General features: G+C 37.8%; 1 protein-coding gene across 6 annotated transcripts in view; it reads right to left on the bottom strand.

Annotated features, from left to right (window-relative positions):
* Positions 1-23,530, bottom strand: part of slc2a9l2 (solute carrier family 2 member 9, like 2) — a 130,657-nt gene that overhangs the window by 52,084 nt on the left and 55,043 nt on the right. For all 6 annotated transcript variants that reach the window (XM_037975176.1, XM_037975178.1, XM_037975180.1 and 3 more), the window contains exons 8-11: positions 18,381-18,568; positions 16,191-16,301; positions 7,825-7,926; positions 7,622-7,697 (exon numbers count right to left, since the gene is read on the bottom strand). In XM_037975176.1, the coding sequence (XP_037831104.1) occupies positions 7,622-7,697; positions 7,825-7,926; positions 16,191-16,301; positions 18,381-18,568 (477 nt within the window). The remainder of the gene's footprint in view (positions 1-7,621; positions 7,698-7,824; positions 7,927-16,190; positions 16,302-18,380; positions 18,569-23,530) is intronic.

Below are 23,530 nucleotides of genomic sequence, written 5' to 3'. Positions count from 1 at the left end.
TCTCAGCAGGCCACATGGCTAACGTCTTTTGACACCTCAGTGCTTGTAAGAGCACAGGTCCTCACAACATTACAGCATCTGTTCTTCAGGAACTAACCATGTGAGCCAGCCCACACTGGCCAGCAGTCACTTGGCACGCTGAGTGTCTCCACAGACTGGAGGACTTTACACGTTATCCCACCAGCCATGGCCCCAGGAGGGACGGATTCTGGGAGGGTGGGTTTAACTGTTGTAATGAGGAAGTCAATAGTGAATCATCATTCATATTTTCTATCAGTCTATTTCGGGAACAATATGACTCATATTTGTTTGTGTACCAGCAGGAGTGCTGGGTTCGACAGGAGTTGCTGCTGTTCCTCTCACTTCTGCATTCATTGTGTTTTTCACGGACTTTGTTTTTTTGTTTTTTGGGGGTTTTTTTAGCTGAAAAATCAAGCTGAAACATACTGTTTTACATAATCCATCTGTCAATAATGATTTTATTCACCACTGTGCTCCTTGCTCATGAACAAAAAACAGCTGGTTAAGATAAATATTTAAAATTCCTATTCAAGGTTCTGTTTTCTCCAGATGCTTCGGTTTCCTTCAGTGAAATGTTCATAGAGATCCATTGTAACGTGTGTGTGGATGGTTCTTTTTTCTCTTTGTGTCAGTCATGTGATCTGTTCAGGATTTTTGCTGCATCTTATTTGCCTTGGAAATCGAAACTTGGATCTTGGATCTTTCACTTGCAACTCGGAAAACCAGTTGGATTTGATAATAGTTATGTTAAGTGATCAGGCTAACTACAATTAGCAGTACAAGCGTATCCCAATGGATATCTCTGCATTATATGCATTCAAACAAACAACTGCTAATGTCGCTAATGGCGGCTGGATTATACCGTGTGTGAGAGTGAATTACTGAGATGCAAACTGACAAATGACAAATAAAAATTTTGTTACTGCAGCTCTGACAACTTTTCATATGTGAGTCAGTTATATTGGATTTTGAAGGTTGGGAATCTCTGACTTTCCAAGTCAGAATTCTGACTTTGGGATGAATTCCAGTTGAATTTTCGGACTTTGAACTTTAAAATTTCAGCTTCCAAATACAAATGTAATGCAGCATTGCCGTGCTTCTTGACAGTATTATCTGGCACAGACTAAAATTCACAATTATTGCAAAGTGGTTTGGGTGGGAATATAGTTCTGCAGTTTGCCAAAGAATTTAAAAATTGCAATGGTCCTGTTTGAATACCAACCTTAAAAATTCAACTACAGATTTATTCTTTGCTACACAAGAATAAGTTGAAATTATGTTACATCTGTGAGTGAAGACTGTATTTTTCATCTGCTGCCATTCTGCTGTGTAACGATATTATTTTCCCTGTAGCAACGTCTACGGTGTAGAAGAGAGAGTAGAGCATTTCAAGCACTGTATTACCAGCAACTCTGCCAACACACTAACAGCATAACTTAATAACTCACACTCCATTACCAATGCACTGCCTGTTTAATTTATTAGCTGGTAAAACGGTTTCAAACTATTTAATGACAAGACTCATAAATAACGTAAGCAAAATCTATCAAAACATCTTGTGCTTTTTATTAGTTTGGTACAGTGGCTTTCAGAGCCTGAGGGAAAGGAAATAGTGCAAGCTATTTAGATCAATTGTGATCCACCAAAATAGTAAAATGTAGCTTCCTGTGTACACCACAAGCACACCTTCAGATCAGATCTTCAGCTGGAAGATTGTCAACTTTCTGTCCCCTGAATGAACCTGAAAAGGTCGATATTCTGGTTGATTTCTAAAAAATAACCTTTAGAAGTGGCGCAATCGTTGTGTGATGTTACTATAGTGTTATGACTCTTTTGTTCGATTGTTATCAAATTATTTTCTAATTAAATCACTTTTCTCCATGATGTGACAACAATGACAAAATATTCGTCTGTTGCGTCTTAAGCCTACGAAAGTTATGTTGAAAATATATTAGAAATCTTTATAATGTCCTAAATTACATGCCATAACAAGACAGGCTCACCAGCCTTTTTAGGCAGATGGTAATACTAAATACTGTGGTGTAATTTATTTCTTATGCACGAAATTCACAGCCTCTTGTAAGAGCATTCACAAGGTTACAAAACTCACCCCATGTTTATTTATTTATTTATTTTGTCCTGTCAAACATAAGAACCACTCATTTCTATCCTCGGGGAGCCATTTTAGCGTAGCGGAACTGAACAAACTCTAAGTACTGACACTTTTGTTCCTTCATCTGTAAAAAAATGTCCTGACCAACAGACGGAGTAAAAAGAGCCGGTGACCGCCCGCCCCAGGTGTACAATTACCCACAACCTCCTACTCCTGCTGCACTCCGTGTTTTTGAAATTGCACCTTGACGGCGGAAAAATGAAAGTGGTTTGATTTAAAAGTGCCTTACTGAACAGTAAAGGCACTTGCAGAAACACCTGCACAATACGGGAAGAGGTGCTGGACCCAAACTAATGAGCCTGTCATAGCACCTTTGGGGTCCTGTCAGTCTCTGCTGTCTCTCATGGAAACATGACAATCTGTTCAGTGTAGACGCTTCCTTACTTTCTGCAAGATACACAAAGAAAATGTCTTACCCAGCCCTGTAGGAGATATATTTTCAAGAAATTCATATTCAGGTACATATATAGCCTGTACAGTCTAATTCTTATCAACATGTAACTTCTCATTCTCAATGCAGAATGTAAAAGCAGAGCAGTTGCATGCTGCGCTTGTCTCTTCTCTTGTTAGTTTCTTACATGTGGCCTTATTAGTTTTCATGCTAAGCAAAGTTACAGAACGACTCGGGGGGAAGATGTGTTTCTCGTTTCTGACAAGAGGGCAGCCCTCAGCTGGAGCAACAGCAAAGAGAATCGACAATTTAATGAGTTGACAGCGTCAGGATCCTAGAGCAGGTGGATAAAAGTAAAGTAAAGGAAAATAAAACAAAATTGAATGTTTTGACTTGTTTTCCTTTTAAATAAGAACTCGGCTCAGATGCTAGGTTTTAGGGGCACCTCTAAGCTATCAGATGGGTGAAAAATTGATAACATGTTGAAATAAAACATGAGATCTCATCTCTACATTTCAGAATTCCAATCTCTTCCCATCTCCTTACAATTTGTTCAGCTGCCTCTAGTGTAAAAGTATCAGGGTTTTTACAGTGATTCCCAGACACATCCACAAGCAATTTAAAAGACCTGATTCATTTTGACCAGATACAGTAGCTGCACACAGTGAACCAACTTTTCTGTTTTGGCAAATAAACGTATATGTCTCAGCAAACATTGGTTCAACTTGTTCATGACTCAAACCATCTAAAATTATGACTCAGGGACAAACTTGCAAAAAAAATATTTGACTGTGGCTCCAGCAGCTTCCAATAGTCATACAAATGTGAATCTCAAAACAGCAAACATGACACATTAAAAGCCTGCACAGCCAAAGAAGTAATAATTCTCCATACATTTCTAAGGCTGACTTCCTGTGAGATCTGTGTTTCCCTTAACTAAAAAAAGACACTTCATCCACAGTCTTGTTTATCTTCTTGGTCCCTTTGTTGTCACAAAACATGTGACACACAAAGCACATCAACCATTTAAATTAATGGAGCAAACATCATTATGAAGAGTTAACTTGAACAAGTCACAAAGTGTGCACTTAAAAAGTCAATATGCTCAGTGCACAAGTCATCCATGAGCAAATTTTGACGACAGGACTTCAGTGGAATAACAATTGAAAAGGTGCCCCAGAGATTAACCTTGTGACTGAAGATAGTATTTTTTTTCTCAATATTTTTTCAATTATGTGACATTTTGACTAAATTGGCTGAGTTTGGTTCTGAACAGAGCTGAACTTGTTTGAATCTTATTCATTTTTTTAAATGCACAACGTGAAGAGCACATTGTTGTGTTTTGTTTCACGTTACTGAGAAAAAGTGGGGGGAAAAAGACAACCGAAAACTAAAAATTTCACTACAAAAAAATCGCTGTCTTTCAGTCTGTAATTTTTGAAACACGGCTGCCAGAAAAACACAAAAAGAAGAAGGAAAAAGCTCTGCAGCCTAGGTGCTGAGGATCCTATAGACGCTGGGTGTATGTTCTGTCAAGCCCTTCAAGCCTTATACCAACACCAGTCTACCATCCCTGATGTGAATGTGTTGTGGCCATTGTGCTGACTTTGTGCAAGTTTGATGACTGCAGTATTGGCTTATAAAAATAACATTCCCAGTGGAGACCATCCAGGCCACTGTGCAGGCACAAATAAGCCCACTGATCACAATGCCAAAAGGGACAACATATAACTACATGCATAATTCATGAGGCTCCTCTGAACTCTGTGTTTTATTATTGTAACACAAAGGACTAAAGTTGATTTCTTTAAAAGCAAACAAACAAAAATCAATCACAAGATCTGATATACATGTTCTTTCTGCACTGATTACACTGCAGACGCCAATTTAAGAGTTGTGTTTTCCTTCATAATGTGTTTTGTTGGTTTTCTCAAGCATCAGCCATGAAAGCAAAAAATGAAGATGGCATGTGAGAGAAAATAAGCAGGAAGGTAAACAGGATGATGAAAACTTTATGGGGTAACATTACATCTGCAATAGGTTGCAGAAAATGGATTTGCAGGTGGTAAGAAATAGTATTACAAAGTACTGGATAGCAGAATTATAACCATAAACCCTGAAAGGTGTGCTCCTACTATGAATAACTTAAGGAAGATATTAAAACCCACCATTTGGAGATGAAGGATTTGAATAGAGGACAAAGCAGAAAGAAAGTTAAGATCTGTAAACTTGATTACAAACTAAAAGTTGCCAGAAGCAGAATTATCCAAACTAGACTTTGGACAAAATGTAAGAAAACTAGACTTGAGGTGAACTTAATAAAACTTACTCGTTAAAAAATTTTGAACTACAAATATCTGCCAATAGGAGACAAATAGTGGGATGGAGTGAGTGATTGGAAACGGAGGTTGATTAAGGACATGTGCTAACAAGAAGATAGAAACAAAGATACAGGGGGACATCAAAAAGGCGTGACAAGAACTAAAAGAACAAAAACAAGAAATTTACTTAACCTAAACTCAATTAAATGAAAGAATACCAGAGCAATCCAAACCTAGAAGCAGAAAAGGAAAAACAAACTACCCTTGCTTTTAGGGAGACTAAAGTAACAAGCCATTTACAGAAAAACTCTTAAATTGATCTTAACTTTTCAGAAAATAATACAAAAGATAATGTTTGTTTCACTTCAATTGCCCTAAACTTCATGCAAAATAAAAGAAAATATAGAAGTAATTACCATCTGCCAATGTGAAAACACAAAAGTAAAATGTTAAATATTCATGTTGAGCTTCTCAGCTAGGTGGGTACTGGTGTGCTGTTCATTCATGGGGATGTTTAATAAACACCTGAAGGCATACTTTACTGAGCTTATTCAACATCAGATTTAAATATGACTTTTTGTTTTTCCATATAATTAAATGGTGCTCTGTTCTGCTGCCGTGGATCTTCTGCAAAACAAAACGTTTTACACTGCTGCTTCAGACCAAACAGGCAGGTCTTCAGGTTTCAGTGTTTCATTTGAACTCACCATTATTGCTTTGTTTTAGTGTAGAGTGCTTTAGATAGTTTCTTCCTCTACGCTTTTTTTGTTGTGGTGGTTGGTAAAAAACATTTACAACATGCACACACACATGTTCTCCCACACTTTCTTTTAGAATGAAGTGATTGTAACATCATATTCGTAATCTGAACTCTGATGTCAGTACTGATAGTTTAGTACAAATACATAACCCAAAACACTCCTGATAAATTCTGATCAATTTAAGCTAAATGGGGTATAGACCCATTGAGTGAACATGTATACGCTGTAATTGTAGTGTGTCCTACTGGAGTTTTCACATGAAATTTGCAACTTCTTTGGTACACGCCCTGCAGCTGCATCCAATAACAACTGGAAACTAGAAGAAAAAAACATCTTACAGAGGCAAATTTGACCTGATTCATCAGAAAAATTAGCTTACCAAGTAAATGTTTTCTCAAATCTTTCCTTCTGAACAAAGTATATTGAAAAAAGCTTTGGCTGTTTCTGTACAAAGTTAAATAAACTTTGTAACTGTGAAAGGTATATTGGAAAAATCAAAGAGGTTTATTTTCCGACTCTGTAGAAGGTTGCAAAAGGCTCAAAATATATCACATATTAGTCTTATCTGTGGTACATGAAGTGCAGCGTAAGTTAATCCAAAATGACATTAGAAGATAAAACTTGTGGGTGAAGGAAAATTCCAAGTAATACTCTGTGTTTTGTGTGATATGGGTGTAAATAAAGATGATAAACAAACATGGAATGGAAAGAAAGAGGAAAAAATGAAAAACTGTAAAAATTAAATATGTTGTGGTTGGAAGGCAATTATCTAAACAGAAACAATGTTTATACTGTATATTACCATGAAATTACTTAAGTGTCAAAAAGAGAGTCTGACAACATTACTATGTTCCAACAAAAAGAACAAAAATGCATGGAAAGGTTCAGACAACAAAAAAGATTTGATTTGGCAGAAGACAAATGCTCAACTTCCCCCAACTCCCATAACCCCTAAACAAGTGGAAGTAGGTTATAGAAAATAGATGGATTCATTAAACAAAAGAAAAGTAGATAAAACAAAAACCTCTGTGGCTTAAAACACGAATTAAAGGTAATACGAAACACAGATTAATAAGAAGAAAACAAGCTGTGGCTTATACCCTTTGGTATGTCGAACAGAAATATATCCATGTTTCCTTTTTAAAGAGGAACATTTACTTTGTCTTTTTGTACAACCGTGAAATATCTGGGCCACTGTTCCCATGGTGAAGCAACTTCAGAGGAACTATGGCTCCTCATTTATCCACTCAAAGGCTCAAAACACTACAGGGTCCATCTCTCCCGAGTATATTCTGCACTACCCCTCCCAGTGAGAAGCTTCATTTGTTTCAAGGGGCCATAAATTATCAACGTGCAGGGAGATGGTTTCTCCTTTCTCCATGATTACCACATTGTGCACGTGAGCAAGGCACCTAATGACCACAGTGTTTTAACAGAGTGGTGGTAGTGCTGTGCCACCTACAGTTGTGTTTGTCTCAAGATATTTTACCTCTCCAAGAGCATGATCTGTTTAAAATGACCTAACGGGCTTCACATAATGTTCCATATGTGATCATTGTGAAGGCTCCTTCATCTTATTGTATAAGCACTTCACTGTGCAAAACTCCCCTGAGACATAATTACTCCTAACTGATGTGAGTGGTGACAGCAGCTGCCTCACCTTGACCCAAAGTCAACCTCGTACCAAGACCCAAAGCATGCACTCACACAATTGCAGAGCCATGCAAAAGCAGTAATGTATAGCTTGTATTTAGTATGCTAAAATAGGACACCTTTCACTGTGACAAGCTAGTTTGCTAATTATTCCAGAGCGCAGATGGAGAAAGTCACTTTGATTATCCAACAGCAACGTCACTGAATTACAGGCACATTTAAATAAACCATAAAGTTAACAGATGCGGGACATATACATTTTTTGTTTTAAGTGCAGTTTGAATAAAAATGGTAGCTTTACCTGGTCCAGAGCAAAAGGCTGCGATGACTGCCAATATACAGACATAACTGAGATACGGCATCCATGACACGCTATCCTGGAGTCAGGCGGGAAAAAGGTTAAAATGTAAAAAGCTGTAATTGTGAGATGCTTGTTTGCACACAATAACTACCATCAAGGTGTGTTTACAAAGACAGCACTTTACGCACAAAAGAATGATTTACCTGGAAGTTGAGAAAAACTGTAAGCAAGCTGAAGAATACAGCCATTGAGGAGAAACCAAATATAAGGAGGGGTCTTCTTCCAACTCGCTCTATCACCAGACCCTAAAAACAGGAGAACAGAAGAAAAATATCTCAGAGGTGCACTACTGCTACTATGACTGCAATTTAATTTGAAATAAGTTAATTTGTTGATGAGTACATTGATTGTTGTCACTTTGAGCCACGTTGATGTTTATAAAAAATTTAACCATGACCACTTTTTGATCAGATATTCTTTGTCTCCAGGTGAGTATCCCCACCGAAAAGGAATTTCTTTGCCAGTTTCTGGTTTTACTTTGACTTCAACATTGTTGCTTTAAGGGAAGTTTATTTACATTTATATGAGTTTTCCTGTGCACAGCGCTGCAATAATTCTGGCCCACTTGACCCACGTGTCCCTCTAGATTATAGATCAAGCAATGGATGTAAGATCGAGTCCTTAGTGACCTCATATACACACACACAGACACACACACTTTAGCCTTATTTCACATTGGCCTTTTAGACCAAGAATTTATAGCACTAATTTAATCCCTCTTAATCAGTAGGATTTCATGAGACTGAGGAAAAAAGTCACTGCTCTTTTTATAGTACATAGCTCCTGAGTAGAAAGGCAGTATGAAAGCTGCAAATCCAGGAAAACCTATCAAACATTTTCACTGTCAATATTATCACCTGCCGTCAAAGGAAAAGGAGAGAAAATAATTTCAACAATGACTGTGAGTGTGTTTGTTTGTTTTACTTTCATTTTAGCAAAATATCTCATGAACCCCTGGACAGGTTTTATTAAAAGTCTCACAAAGTAACGACTGGACGAACATTTACAACTGATAAACCTTTAGAGTCAACCCAGTTTAAGATGGTCGCCACAACTAAAAAAATGTTGGAAAAGTGGCTACAACTCAGCCAATCTTACAGATACTGAGCTAAAATTTGTATCTGAACATCATCTCCAGCCCAAATTCTGAGCACTACACAATGCATGACATCTTTGCCTAAAACCTTTGCATTAACTGTTGGTATCAACACTAATTTTCTGTATTAAAAAATCTTATGGACCACTTGACAGATTTTAATGCAACTTCCAAAAAATGATCATGAGACGTACATCTACAACTGAATACCTTTTTGGAGTCACAGTATATCAAGATGGCTGCCACAGATACTTTAGCCAGCGCAAAAACTGTCAGTTTTACAGATGTTGAGCACCATTTTGGTGCGGTGAGTAGCTGAGAGTCATCTTCAACACATACACCGAGTATATAGGATTGTGCATAACATCATTTACAACTCTTGACCCAAACGGCTATAACTTTGTTCTCTTTTATCACAAAATGCTCTTAGTTTAAAATTCTGGTATGAATAGTCTTGGGCAATATGCATTCCTTTGAGGAATGCTAGGAGTTTAATTATTTTCTTCTTCTTCTTGTGCACTTTCCTGTTGGAATGCCCCAAACTGCGTCAGTTTTCGGTTTGGATTTCCTCCACATAGCTACAGTGAAATTTACGCTCAGAACATTGTACGCAGACATCTCAATATGTACATCCCATTGGAGGTCGTCCCTGTAGGCTCAAGACATTTCTTTCACATACACCCGCTATACCGCAGCAATTCACACAAACTTCAAGCATACTACCAGCTCATTAGGGTCTCTGAAGATTTCTGAGAATGGATATTTATGAGCCTGCATGTGTGTGTGTGTGTGTGTGTGTGTGTGTCTGAGAGAAAGAGCCCATTTTAAAAGAGTGGCAACAGAAGTTTGTCTGTTGTAGGACTGAATAATTAATCACCAGCAACAGACTAGACCTGCGAGTCAGATAGAGAGTTATCGTGTGTTTCATTCAGTGTTCAGTCCTCCATGCACATAAAACCAGTTGAACATTTACATTTCTGGCTTCCACATGTTTCAATTAATTATTGTCACACAGTCTGACTAGTCAACCATGTTTTACTAAAAGATCAATGTCAACAGCAGATTCATCCTAAACTAAAATGCAGCTAAAGACATTACTCTGTAAAAGATGCTTCAATCTCTGCTTTTTTTCTTTAGTGCACCTAAATCGGATAGCCAGCTATATCGACTAAGCTGCATTAAATGAGGCCTCTAAGAGCCCTCTAGACAAACCAATAAACTATAGTACTTCTTGGCCAACTTGACAGTCGGATAGCTTAGGCTCTCACGGTTGGCAGGATTAAAACGTCTGGTCACAACTCATCACATCAAGAAGCAGATGAGCCATTTTAGACAACCGGCTACAGCTTGAGGGCAACTCTGCACCATCAGGGTCTGAACGAGAAAATCTACCACATAAAATGACGACACCAGGAGTGCTGCAGCTATTTTTACACTGGTGACAATTAACACTGGAACTGTAGAGCAAGGCAGAAATATTAAAGGTTTTGTTTTGTTTTGGGGGGTGGGGGGGGTCAGTGTTAATGTTTTGTGTTATGTAAAAGAGTTGGGTGTTGTGGATCTTCTATGAAGCTCAACAGTAGCTGAATATTTTGATTTATAAACTGTATAAAAATATAAAGATAACTTAAATTTAAAAAAGTTAAAGCTCTTTTCAGTGGCTCATTAGAGTCAACATGTCTGTCACTTACTGACAGCACTCTTTATAAGACAGGCAGACAAACACAGAGAAGAAATTTTGTAAAAATGTATTAGCATTTTTTTGCTAATTTTGTTTACACTATGCTGTACCTATAGTAAAAGACATACCGCACTATTCCTAATCAAACCACACATTTTGATGTATCTTTTTATGTGGCGTTTTCCAAACCTCTATCAAGCGAATCAAGAATTGTGACAGATGGGCAAATAGTGTCAAAGGGTGCTTCAATCCTCCAAACATCAGGTCTGTCTTTTGATTTTTCTCCTCTCTTTTTTTGTTTTTCTAAATTACCTAATGTTGATCAAGTGTCACTTAAATTACATCTTTGCCACCACAAGGTCAGTTTTCACTTTCCATGATAATTTCTTTCTGTTTGGATGTTAACGTGCCAAAGGGCTGCAGAGTGTGACGACAAGACCGGATGTGTGTGAATTAATGTGGAGTGGCACAAATTTCTCCGCTCCTGTGCCCGTCAAATAGTGACAAGGCGTGCTGCAGTGAGAGGGCTTTTGCCCACTGGGGCTAAGGGAACCAGGGCAGGAGGTCGGTGGATAGCATGTTGCATTTAACGGTTCATAATTGTTTCTTTTTTTCTCTCTCCTTCTCCTTGTTGAAAAAGAATTTAAATGGGTTCAGGGGAGATGAATGAAGTAAAGTTTTTGTCTGAAACATTTCTATACCCCTGACAATTGAGACAAAGAGGTAATCCGATGGGTTCATCACAAATCCACCAGATGTCTGCCGATTCTCAGAGTTTTTTGCACAAACATCCAGACAGATGTGCCTGAAAAACAACTGATGAACCTCACTTCTTCTACCAGTACAAACAAAGCAGAAAGAAATGAGCTTTTGCATATTCAATTACAATCTGCCCTAAAAAAAGAGGGAGTTAAAAAATCACAGCAACCAAAGCTTAGTTTAAAAAAATGGCTTATGGCTCACATTTGTTTTCATTTCACAAAAAGTAAACTTAATCAAACCTCCGTCAATTCCTCCTCCACAATAACCTTTAAAGCACACGACGTCTTCAAACAGATCTTGCGATACGTTCCCCTGCTTGTATAATCCATAAAAAACAATCAAATCAAACTTTCTCTTAACTACATCTGCATAATTAAATTGGAATTTAAAAGAAAATCAAACAAAGTGATGCTTTTGAACCAGTGACGTTAAATTGCTTCAAGAAACAATTTGATTTAGTCAATAAGCTGAAAAACAAAGGTGTAAAATAGCTCAAAGGAAAAAAACACTTTCTGTTGTTCTGGTGAAAGGACAAACATTGCCTAATCTCAGTTTAACAGCAGTGGATCTGTCTTGACTTTCACATCTCATAGAGACACATAATTTATTTTTCTTTTGTTTGTCAGTTTAAGATTTCATTTTCTATCATTGCAATGTGAGCTGCCTAAAATCAAGAATAACATAAATTTGTAAGAAGTTTGCTGAGAAAAAAAAACAAAAACACGAGGAAACAATAAGAAACACAGAATCTTGCAAACACTCAGGGAAACACATCATGTCTGAAATTATGCTCAAGCAATTTCAAAGAAAATCTGGTGGGGGGGAATGAAAACAGATATTTATAATACTGTGTGGGATGGCAGAATAGCAGAGAAAGCTGGTGTGTTCTGGGTCAGCCCCTCTAAAGCTGGAGAATTCCCCAAACTCATTAAAGCCAAACTGGAAACCGCCAAACAGCTAAACTTTCATGTAGATTTCTTAGCGTGTGTGGTCAAATTGCGACTAAATAGGGTGACTTGCCCCAGATAAAAAGCAATTATTAACAGTTTGTCCCATTTGTTATATGAAATATGTAAATTAGAATATGCAAGTCATGTAATTTGTGAGACTTGCTGGGAGTTTACATTTCTGTGTCATGGAAAGGAATTGCTACTGAAATAAAATCAAATTCTCAGCCAAATATATTTTGTGGCACATTTTTTTCACATATTACAAAATGCAGAATCAGATACTGGTGCCAAAATACGACAAAAAAGCATCTTAGCGTCAAATGAAGATTTTCTTATGAATACTTAAAACTCCTGAAACCACAAATCTAATTAATCTAATTCCCACAAATGTCAAAGATCAGAACATGGGACTCAAAGAAATGTGTTGAAAAACAAAAAGTAAAAGTCATCTTAGGTTATTTTTACACCCGTTTATTCAACACATGTTAAAAAGAATCCAGGTGTTTCTAGTCAAAGTCCAGCCCCCAACTCGACTGAAATGCTGTGGTTGGACCTTAAGAGAGCTGTGCAGAAACACATGTCTGCAAATCTCAATGAACTGAAGCAACATTGTAAAGAATGTTTACAAGACAATGTGAGAGACTGATAAAGTCCTACAGAAAATGTTCACGTTATCACAGCTAAAGATGGTTCTGCACGCTGCTGACTGATGGAGTGCAATTAGTTTTTCAACATGCAGCTTTTCCATTTTGGATTTATGTTTGTTTAATATAAAATGACATGGTGGGATCTGTGGTGATGATCGTGGTGTTTAGAACCTGGTAAAGACCAGATCAGTTTTATTACATCCTGATACAGCCATCTATACATCTGTTTTCTTTACCTCCTCTTCCTTTCCGGGTCATGAGGAGCTGTCAGTCATTGTGAGAGAGGCGGGGTACAACCTGGACGGGTCGCAAGTCCATCCCAGCGCCATCCTGATACATGAAACCCTAGGAACGTTTTATCCCACGACTGTAAATTTTGCTTTTGTTTTACAGAGAACTCACAATTCACGACAAAATGTCTGTTGTTATAAATTCTTGTTTACAGCTGTTTAGCCAGTGGACATGTGATTGTCACTTTGATCATTTCTGAATACTTTGTGTATTCTAACAAAAGCTGCCAGTGGCTCATTATTTTGAGGGGGAAAAAAATAAAGGTGGTGGCATTAAGCTAAAGTTCTTGGGGATGAGTTAGCTGTTCCTGATGAGAAGTTGCTGCAGGCAAAAGTGATGTCTGGAGAGAAAATGTGGCTGTTTGAAGGTTTCCACCAGGCAGTAAAACCACTCGGCAGGTCTTCCCTCCGTTACAGATAAAAGATCATCTTTACTCTGCTAGTGCTCACAGGAATCACAGAAATAGGCAGCAGCCCACATGGGCAGAAATGCACTTATTAAATGAGGAAGGATGATAGGGTACGTTTCCCACTGCTTTTTGTCAAGTGCTACACTTTGAAAAGCAGCGCTTTTACTGACCGTAAATTCAGAGCAACTAAAATTCCTTGGATAGAAATTTGGCCTGGTTAATTTATATCCACCGACTGTTAGCAAGATAGGGGTTGGATCAATGACTGAAAAGCAGCAGATTTATTTTAGATGTGTTGTTAAATAAGGTAAGATTCATTTCTTCTCAAAAATGGGACATAATAAAGAGCAGATATTTGCCCAGCTTCTTTGAAAACCCAAAAGCAACTAGGTCAGGCATTCTCGCTGCTTTAGCTCCTGAAGGCATTATCAGGCCAGGAGGCATTCAGACGCAGATTTATGAATGACGCTTTTGCATTACACGGTACAATACACAGCAGCGCAGCTCTGCTTGTTTTATTTTTGCTTTTTTTGTTTTGTAGGTAGAGCCATGTAACTGATACTGATACTTGTGTGAGCACAAGCTGAGCCTAGGTTCAAGTGAGCCAAGCTGTTACAATACGGTGACATGAAAACCCCGCAGACTGCTGTGGGCGTGAACAACGGTGTATCTGCAGCAGCTCACACCAACACATTTTCTCTGTTTGTTAAAGCCGTTTGAAACTCTGGCACACAATTTATCATAGAAATCAAAATGATCTTGTTTTGAGCACGCACTCGCAGATTTTGTGCATTTCTATTACCACTCTTTCAGACTAACACTCAGTCACTTCCCTCACTGACCTGAGTTCTGCACAGCTCTGTCATTTTAATCACTCCCTAAAGTTATTCCAACCTTCTATTATAAAAACCTCTCATAGCTTGAAAGTGAAAAGCAGCAAAAAGCTTTGTGTTTGTCATAAAGGGAATTATGGCCTAAATTCGCAACTGCCTCTATATGAATGTGTAAACTATTACCCTGCTTATTTACTAAGTTTTGTGGCATGCAGTTTACTGCCAATTGCATCATTATTAAATGCCATAAACACACTCAACTTTTGTGCTTGAAGTTGTTGTGAGGATGACACACAAGTATTTGCCAGCAGGAGGAGCGAGAGTGTGTGAACGAATAAATTTTCCATTGTGTAAATGTGTTTGGAATGCTAAAAAGGAAGACATCATAAGAGTGACTGCCAAGCCACACTTTTATTGAAAGGACGTTTAAGAAAACCTGGAATCTCTGACTATAGGACCTTCTGCAGCCCAGCATGTTCATCTTCTTTAAAATGTCTTGAAAGATAAAAAATGTTTACAATTATCTCAGGGTTATGCAGGATGCTGTAGATAGTGACAGATGCCTGCTTGGTGAGTGCAAAATGTCTTTCTTATAATTACTGTTTGAGTTCATGGAAGGTTTTATTGATTCATTCTCATTCATGTGTTCTGTCTGATGCTGAATGTATCTCATTTGAATCTATTTAAACTGAAGTGTGAACTCTAAAGCCATTCATGTGAGTGTAGGGGTTTGTTTGTCAAATTAGACTTCAATGACAGTCTTTATTTAATCTGAGCCAAAGAGGACATCTTGACTACCTCAACAGGTGATCATGTTTGTGAGAAACAAGCTGTGTGTGTTGCTGATAAATTACAGGCCTCAGAATGACATCAGATCTGTGTTTGCGGCTCAGTGCTTATTTGCTTTTGAAAAACTGCTTGGTTTGCTGTAATAATTAGCATGTACGTCTGTGTTTGGTTAGTCTTGGAATCATGTCCGCAGTAGTGGATACTTTCACAGGTGATTATTCTGGAATATGAACAGATGCTAAACTGTATTTTGCTATAATCCATTCAGAGTAATTTGATTCTGCCCATGGTTTCCCCCCCCCCAGTTTTATTACTGAGAACACTCCCCTTAGGAGGGATTTAAGCCCGGCCTTTGCAGTCATGGAACACAAACACTATACCCCTGACTTTGCACTTTATTGCACGAGTGGCTAATATATTTACACAGTTGTTCCTCTTTCACTGTAACTCGGATCAATAGCAAACCACCATGGGACACTCAATATTCAAACACCACCATTTTAAATGAATTAAAATTAACTACTGAAAATTATTGACTAGTGTCTGAAAGATTTTATGTGTGCAGCAGTTATTGACAGTAGCCTAACACCTCTCTCTCTCTCAAAAGTCATCCCCAGTTGTTTTATTTTTACTGGAGAACAGAAAGTGCAGTTGACATAATTAAAATAAAACACCTCAGCGTCACCCCAAAGGCATCACCAGTGGTTTCTTCCAGCATGTTATGGCTAATCTAGAAAATTTTGCTGCTCATAAAAGTTTAATGAAAGAATACTGTGGGAGTTGGGAAGTGAGTATGCTGCAACAACACTCGTGTCCTCAGTCCGGAGTCCTTTTTTATGTCAAGGTGTGCTGAATGCCAGAAACGTCCCTGTAAGATGTTTTGTTTTTTTGTTGCTTTGCATTTCACCTTCCATCACAGCCGTTAGTCATCATAATCCCAGCTCCATAGGTTTTTTGTTTGTTTTTTGTAATAGCACACTCAAAACAGCAGCCATGCCTTTTCACATCAGTCAGAAATTTGTGATTTAACTAGAAAAGCGGGGATACTTACAGAGACGATAGCAGCCAGAGTCTCTACAGCTCCTGTGCTCAGTGTGACGTAGGGGAGTAAATTCTCAGCAAAGCCTGCTGCCCGTAGGATCCCATTAGTGTAGTACCAAATCTGCAAGAAAATAAATTAGGTTCTAGTAACCAGGCTGATGCAAACTTAGAAAACGCTAAGACCCTCTTCACACAAGGGTAAAACCCCACTACACTTTCCACAACCTACACAACCTATTAGAATATGGCAACATTATGGCGAATTTAGAAAACCTCCTATCGTGACATTGCTACACTCTTAGTACTCCCCAAATTTGTTTTGCATCCTCAAGATGCTTTCTGTGTCAGCAGCCTGTTCCCATGAGGAGCCTACCACCAGGGCCCCATCCTGACTTTTTTTGGTCTGTCAAGATGTATCTATGGCACTAAAATATCATGCTACACTAGCACAAAGCTAATAACTTGATGTGGTTGTGGCCTAAGCATGAGGCCAGCCTGGTTAGTTCTGCAACATCCTCCAGAATATGATAAATTACAGTAACAGCCAATTTGAAATGGGGTTTAAAGGCAACCAGTTGCTGTTTTGCCTCTGAGTCGGCAAAGGAGGTAGTCACAGAGCTATGTTGGTGAGTAAGGGGGAGGGGCATTGTGTATTGTCATGGGATGTAGCTGTCTCGATTGGTGCATTTGGAAACAACCAAAGTTGACTTGAAAGAGGGGCTAATGTTTGTGGAGATATTATATAACAGTACTGTGAAAAAGCCTAAAAAGAGCCAAAAGTCAGAATATTTTTTTCCCCTGAATCTATTAATGTAGTTTAAACTCCTAAACCTGTTGTAATACTTCTGGGAGGCAGTCTTGTGTTTAAATACTGACTTGCTATTCAAGCTAACTCTGACTGTGGACTGTGTAGCATCACTGTATTTCTAAAAGAATTATGTTGCTTAGGGAATCATTGGTAGTCAGACCATTTTGCTGTTTAGTCATGATGAAGTGTTGCTTCGGGGCTGGGAGGCCAACCCTCCTTTAATGCAGGAATATTTTGGTTACATACAGGCACGAAACAAGGAGGGTGGGACAAAAAGCTTGGGCAACCACCATGACCACCCACTGCACCGTTGTTATCAGGAGGAGGAAAGTTCAAAATCTCATCCTGTGGATGCAGTTCACAAGACACAATTATACACTGAGTTCCCATATCCAGTGCTGAACACAAACCTAATTAGAATGTGACTCACTAGATGATCAAGAAACTTTTTTTATGCAAGAGTTCATTTTTTTATGATTATCTTTACAGTTTTCTATTTTTATTCAGGGAAACTATCTTTTCCCAAGACTGCAGTAGTATTTTGTCATTTTTATAAAACCTAAAATCTAAACAAAAAAGCCATCTGGGTACTTCTTTTGTCTCCGCTCTAGCCTTCCATGTATTTGGAGTCACAACTGTGAATACAGATGTCCCAAGAGGGAGAACAAAACAGTGTGAGCTGCTGCACCTGATCCACCTCCTGACATCAGTACTGATGCTTTTGTCACTTAAATGGGACAGCATGTCTGAGCAGTCCTGCAGAAGATTAACATTGATGTATGTTATTTTTAGTAAAATACAGCACATCAAATGAGTTTCAAAGTGTTTGGAATGCCTTTATTTATTTTAAGATATCTAAACTATTATCTGCAAACTAATGACTAAATTGTTTGCATTGGTGATTGGAAGACTGTAAGAAAAGGTAATTTCATATTGATTTTTGTGTTAACCTGATCATGTCATGTTTTCAGTTTTTATAGTGCCAAACAAAATTTTGTAACAATTCTATAAGCATATCAAACCCTTTGCTTTAAATAGCCAATCACATTATAAGAGAATTTTAAAAAATCATCTTTATGAACAGCAAAGCTTTATCTGTAATGAAAAAATGGAAAAGAACAATTTGTCCAAATTTGAGGATATACCTTTAATATATATACCTTTAATCTTGTGAATGGAAAAGAATAAGGCACAATTTAACAATTTACTGATGAAATGCATTCAGAAAAAAAAGGAACTTTGGTGTTTTTTTACAAATCTTGTATTTATCTGAATCCATAAATATAAAAATGAAAATCACAGAACTCCAAAAAACAGATCATTTTGAATGGCAAAATAGCATATAGAATTGGATTAAAGTGAAACTGATGAAACATGAGTGTCATATCTTACAGCATTGAGGCCACAGAGCTGATAGCAGGCCATGGTGATGATAATAGTGATGAGTTGCCAATGAACAGCTGGGCTCCTCAGCAGCTGCAGCACAGAGACGGCGTGGAGGTTGTCCTGAGCGCGTGCCTCCGCATGGACCTCTTCCAGCTCCTGGGACACGTCCTTCTTCCCTAAAAACCTCTGAAACGCTGACAAACAAACACACCCACAAGCACTGCATTAAAAATATTAAGTGCACATCAGTCATAGCCATCATATTCAGATTAAAGATGCAAAGAATGTGTTCTGTAGAAAATAAGAACATGAAAATCTTAACTTGTCTCCTGCAGCTTTATTTGATACCAAGTTTGTACTATCAGCAGTTTGCATTCAAACATTGATATATATACACTGGTATTTGGCTTCTTTTGACTTCATGAGGTCAGCCTTATAGATAATGTAGTTTTATAATGTGAATATTAGAATTACAGACAAGTGTGGAAGGTGTAACACTCTTCAGGAAGAAACAGAAATACAGTGAGTATATCTAAAATAAAATAAAAACAACAGGGCTCTGTTCACAATTCTCACACAAATTATTTTGTTTTGGATTAAAGTTTAACAGATAGGATGCTTTGTGTCAACTAAAAACCCAAACCTAAATGTTTGTGTGCACCATTATACGGTGACAACATAAACAAATACTATTTCACTTTTTTTTGTAGAAATTTGAAATATGTGCAACAAAAGCTCAAAAAAAGGACCATGAAATTGTTTTTTGAGGCTTTCAATAATTTAGTGACAATCATGTCAGTTTGTTGACCCCTCCTGCTCTGAGAGGCGTCTTCTGTCTCGGCAATAGAAATGTCCCGCTTAAGAAAGGCCCCAAACGTTTTCAGAAGGATTTATGTGGGTGAAGAAGGAGCTCTGGTCATTATTCAATCCTCTATAAATCTTTGCTGTGGACTTTTTACTTGACCCCTGCTGGAATAAAACATCTTCTCTCCTCACCCTGAAGCCTGACCTGAAGTGTGTTTCTGGGTTCATTCAGACATTCAGTCTACAGAATGTAGACTTGGTTTTCATGTAGCAGGGAAATGCAGTTTTTCATTATTATTTAGGTTTTTCTTAGTGTAAATGTTTTGCTTGAACTTGTAAATTTTTCATATAGTGAATATTTATAATACAATACAATTTAAAATACAATACAATAAATTACTAAATCTGATAGATTTAGACATTTAATCACATTGACTTTTTCACTTATTAAAGCAGGTAAAGTTGCCTTGTTTCGTGACAGAAACTCTCAAAGCTTTTAGGCTACACTACAAAATAAATGTTTTGGGTCCATGTGTACATAAAGAAAACAGAGGAAGATTCACTGGAATGAAACATAAAATGTGCAGAATGGTACAATACCATGGGATAACTTCACTGAGAGCATGTGTTTCATTCATTTATGCTCAGTGAAAATAAAAACACATTTGTAGCCTGAAATCAAAATTATTATCATTTTGCTTTAGGTAGAGTTTATTTACACTGTTTTCAGATTATGATTCATATTTCAAGAACTAACTTTGCATTACTCTTTTTTTTTTTTTTTTTAATAAAATCTAGTTATTGGTTCGCTAATTTTCATAAAAACTCCTTGGGGTGGCTTTTAATGTGTGAATATTTGCAATGCTTCGTAAGGCTAAAATCCAATAAAAATTCCATGTTTTTACTTTTTAACATCTCTGCTAAGCCAGATATTCAGCTCAAAATAACCTTTTACTGTGATTTTTACTGTGATACAGAGGACTCTGTGTGCTGCCTGCAGTGACTTCAGATCAATAATGATGAAGTCTTATTTTTTCTGATCAAAAGTACAAACACATTTCAGAAATTTATATCACTGGAGGCTCATATAGCGTCCTTCTTTCATATGAGCGTTAATGCCGTTGGGATACTATGTCCAGCTATTGGAAGACAGATTATTATAGAGCCCGTCTGAAGATATGAGGAAATAATCAGTCTTCAAATTGTGTTTTCTTATGCTAAATCCATGCACACCTTTTGGTAATCTGTACCAATTTGTAAATAAAATTGCAAATGTCTTATTTTTAATTAGAACAGGAAAAGATTGTATAAACAGGGATAAATTTTATGTTAAACTGTATACTTCATTGCACTCTTAACTCTAGATGAAGTGCATTTATATGTACAAATGCAGTTGAATTACCAAGTTGTGTGCAAACAATACAAATCCATTAACATAGTAGCTGAACTAAGCGTGTCGCCTTTTTGTCTAAATTAGCATTAAAGACACAACAGATTATAGACACTGACATACCCTTTAAAGTCTTTTCACTAACATATTGCAGTAATTAACTAAGTAATTTCTGCATAACATTGTAGATCACAGTTTCTTATTAAAGCATAGCTAAAGTTTAAAACATAAATCTTTTCTCAGTCTGTTAGGAGTTCTACAACACGTTTTTTCACCAGGTCATGTTGCCTTATGGGCGGCATGGTGGTGCAGTGGTGAGCACTGTTGCTTCACAACAAGAATGTTGCAGGTTTGCCTCCCTCCTGGGGCTTTTCTGGGTGGAGTTTGCATGTTCTCCTCATGCTTACATGGGTTTTCTCCAGGTACTCCAGTTTCCTCCCACTGACCAAATACATACATGTTAGGTGAATTGTTAATACTAAGTAGTCCCTAAGTGTGAGTGAGACCGTGAATGATTGTTTGTCTTGTTTGTTTCTAGATGGCCCTGTGATGGGCAGCACAATGGCTTAGTGGTTAGCACTGTTGCTTCACAGCAAGAAGATCCTGGGCCCAATCCTTGCCTGGCCTGGGGTCTTTCTGTTTGGAGATTGCATGGGTTTTCTCCAGATACTCCGCTTTCCTCCCACAGTCCAAAAATATTCATGTTTCGGCTGCCTTCAGGCCCAGGCCTCCCTTGAAAAAGCAATCTGTGATCTCAGTGGGTTTGCCTGGTTAAATAAAGGTTAATAATGATGGACTTTGTGACCTGTCCATGGTTTATCCTGCCATAATGACTGTTGGAGATAGACACCAGCTCCCCAGTGAAAGGAAAAGCTGGTATAGAAAATGGATGAATGTTGCATTATAATGTCAAAACAGCAGAATTCCGCTCTTATTTTACAATATATAGTTAAAAATTTGCATTGTGCTGTGTATTTTTCTCAATCCAAGGCCCAGGTACAAACACACATTTTGCATTTAAGAACTAGCCAGGTTTCTAGCAGACATTTCCATCGTTGCCAGCTGAAGGTTGTTTGAAGTTTTGCTACTTGAATGCAATGCACAGGGAAGACGGATTGGGCTTAAAGACACCTCCCTCTACGCTTTGATCTTTTTTCCCTTAAAGGTGAGTCCTTGAGGTTACAGGAAGCTCAGGTGGGTCAAGATTAAGGACACAACCCAGAATAGTAAATCTCTGAAAACCGAAGGGAACAAAAAGCAGGTCATTAAGATGTGGGAGCTCGCTGGCTCGCTGTGCGTACACTGACCACACAGGGATTGCCAACACTGAGCCTGGTCTAAAGTCTCCTCAGTGGTATGCTGCAGCATTTGGAAGAAAGACAGATTGTGTGAGAATGTGTGTTTAGTGCGGGACAAAATACTTCACTACTAAAACCGCTGCACACTAGTCAAGAATGAAATATTGTACTTTACTGATAGTGTGATGATGAAGCACTTTAAATGTGAAATATTAGAGATAAAACAATGCAATTCATCATGACAGGCTGGTATTAGGTTTACCCAGTGTCCTACATGCCTGTTGTGACCTCAAGGTTTGTTCATATCACACAGCTAATCTTACTGTAAAAAAATCATAACTTTTTTATAACTTCAGCATCTCTTATTGGCTTGTGTGACTAGACAAATGTGTTGAGCAAGGTGCATTTATTTACAGATCAAAATCTTAAAAAGTAAAGCTACACTAGCTAAACCAAGGTGGAAAATATTGTCCTAAAAAATAAACAATTGTCAGTATAACTCACGCCAAGGCAAAAACTATTTTTAAACAGCTGTTTGTGCCATATGTTCAAAAAAGACAATCCCTTCTTTAAGCCACCTTTTGCTTGTTCACAATGAACAAGTTTCATCCTTTAATGAGATTACAGCATCATATTACTAGAACTAGTATGACATACAGAGTACCTCAATGAAAACAGTATAACAGTATATGTGTCAGATAAGTCCTTCATCACATCATCTTTAAAATAATGTATTTTTGGAAACACCAAGTTACTGTAGCTCACAATTTTCCCAGTTAGCTGCCTGTGCTAACTGTCATGTTGTTTTTCATTGGTAATCACTTTTGTGTTACCCAGTGGGACAGTCTCACACTCAAAATATTACACCATCACACAACTGTTTAAACATCCTGCCTCTCCTCATGACTCTGTGACCACCGTTGTCTCAGAACCGTATATATTAAGTCTGCCCTTTGTTTCTCCAGACTTTACACACAACACATCACTACACATTAAAAGGTGCACCAGTTCCACCTTGAACTCACTGTGTGAAAAGGATTAACATGAGCAAACTGACCTTTCAACCTCGATCCCATTCCTGTTTTGGATTAAGGGTTTTAACTCAAATTTGTGGTTTTATCAGTGGGGTAGACCAGGTCTGTGTGAAATCTAACACAATATGATTATCATCATGCAAATATATGTTTAATTGTCTTCCCCTGCTGATAGAAACTACAGGGAGCCAGTTAAATCAAGCGTCATGCTGCAGCTGTCAACATCAGGAACATGTTATAGATGCTTGGAGTGTATTAAAATGTCTAACATATTTTTCCATACGCAGCACAGTTCCACTTTGTGTCCTCACGCAAGGAATGTCTGATCACAACATTCACAAGGTGGATTGATGTCACAGAAAAAAAAACTTTACATAATACTGCACAGATTCTACTTACGTACATCTGAATTATTTATTACTAAGTGAGCAAAGGTTCAGTATTTTAAGATGGTCTAAGAAGATTGGGTAATCTGTTAAGGTGGAGGCACTGGTGCCTTCAAAGTCGTTGGTTAAAATTGTGAGAAGCAAGCAGGGGGGAAGAGATTTTCAGGCCACTTGATTTGTTACAAACACCAAGTTATTGTTATAGTAAGATCTTGGATTTTTAAAAAATGGAGGTTTTAGACTC

This window comes from Kryptolebias marmoratus, linkage group LG4 (assembly GCF_001649575.2).
Source record: "Kryptolebias marmoratus isolate JLee-2015 linkage group LG4, ASM164957v2, whole genome shotgun sequence".
NCBI classification, from domain to species: Eukaryota; Metazoa; Chordata; class Actinopteri; order Cyprinodontiformes; family Rivulidae; genus Kryptolebias; species Kryptolebias marmoratus.
The sequence above is the reverse complement of the archived record's forward strand: the minus strand, read 5'-3'. Positions and strand labels throughout refer to the sequence as shown.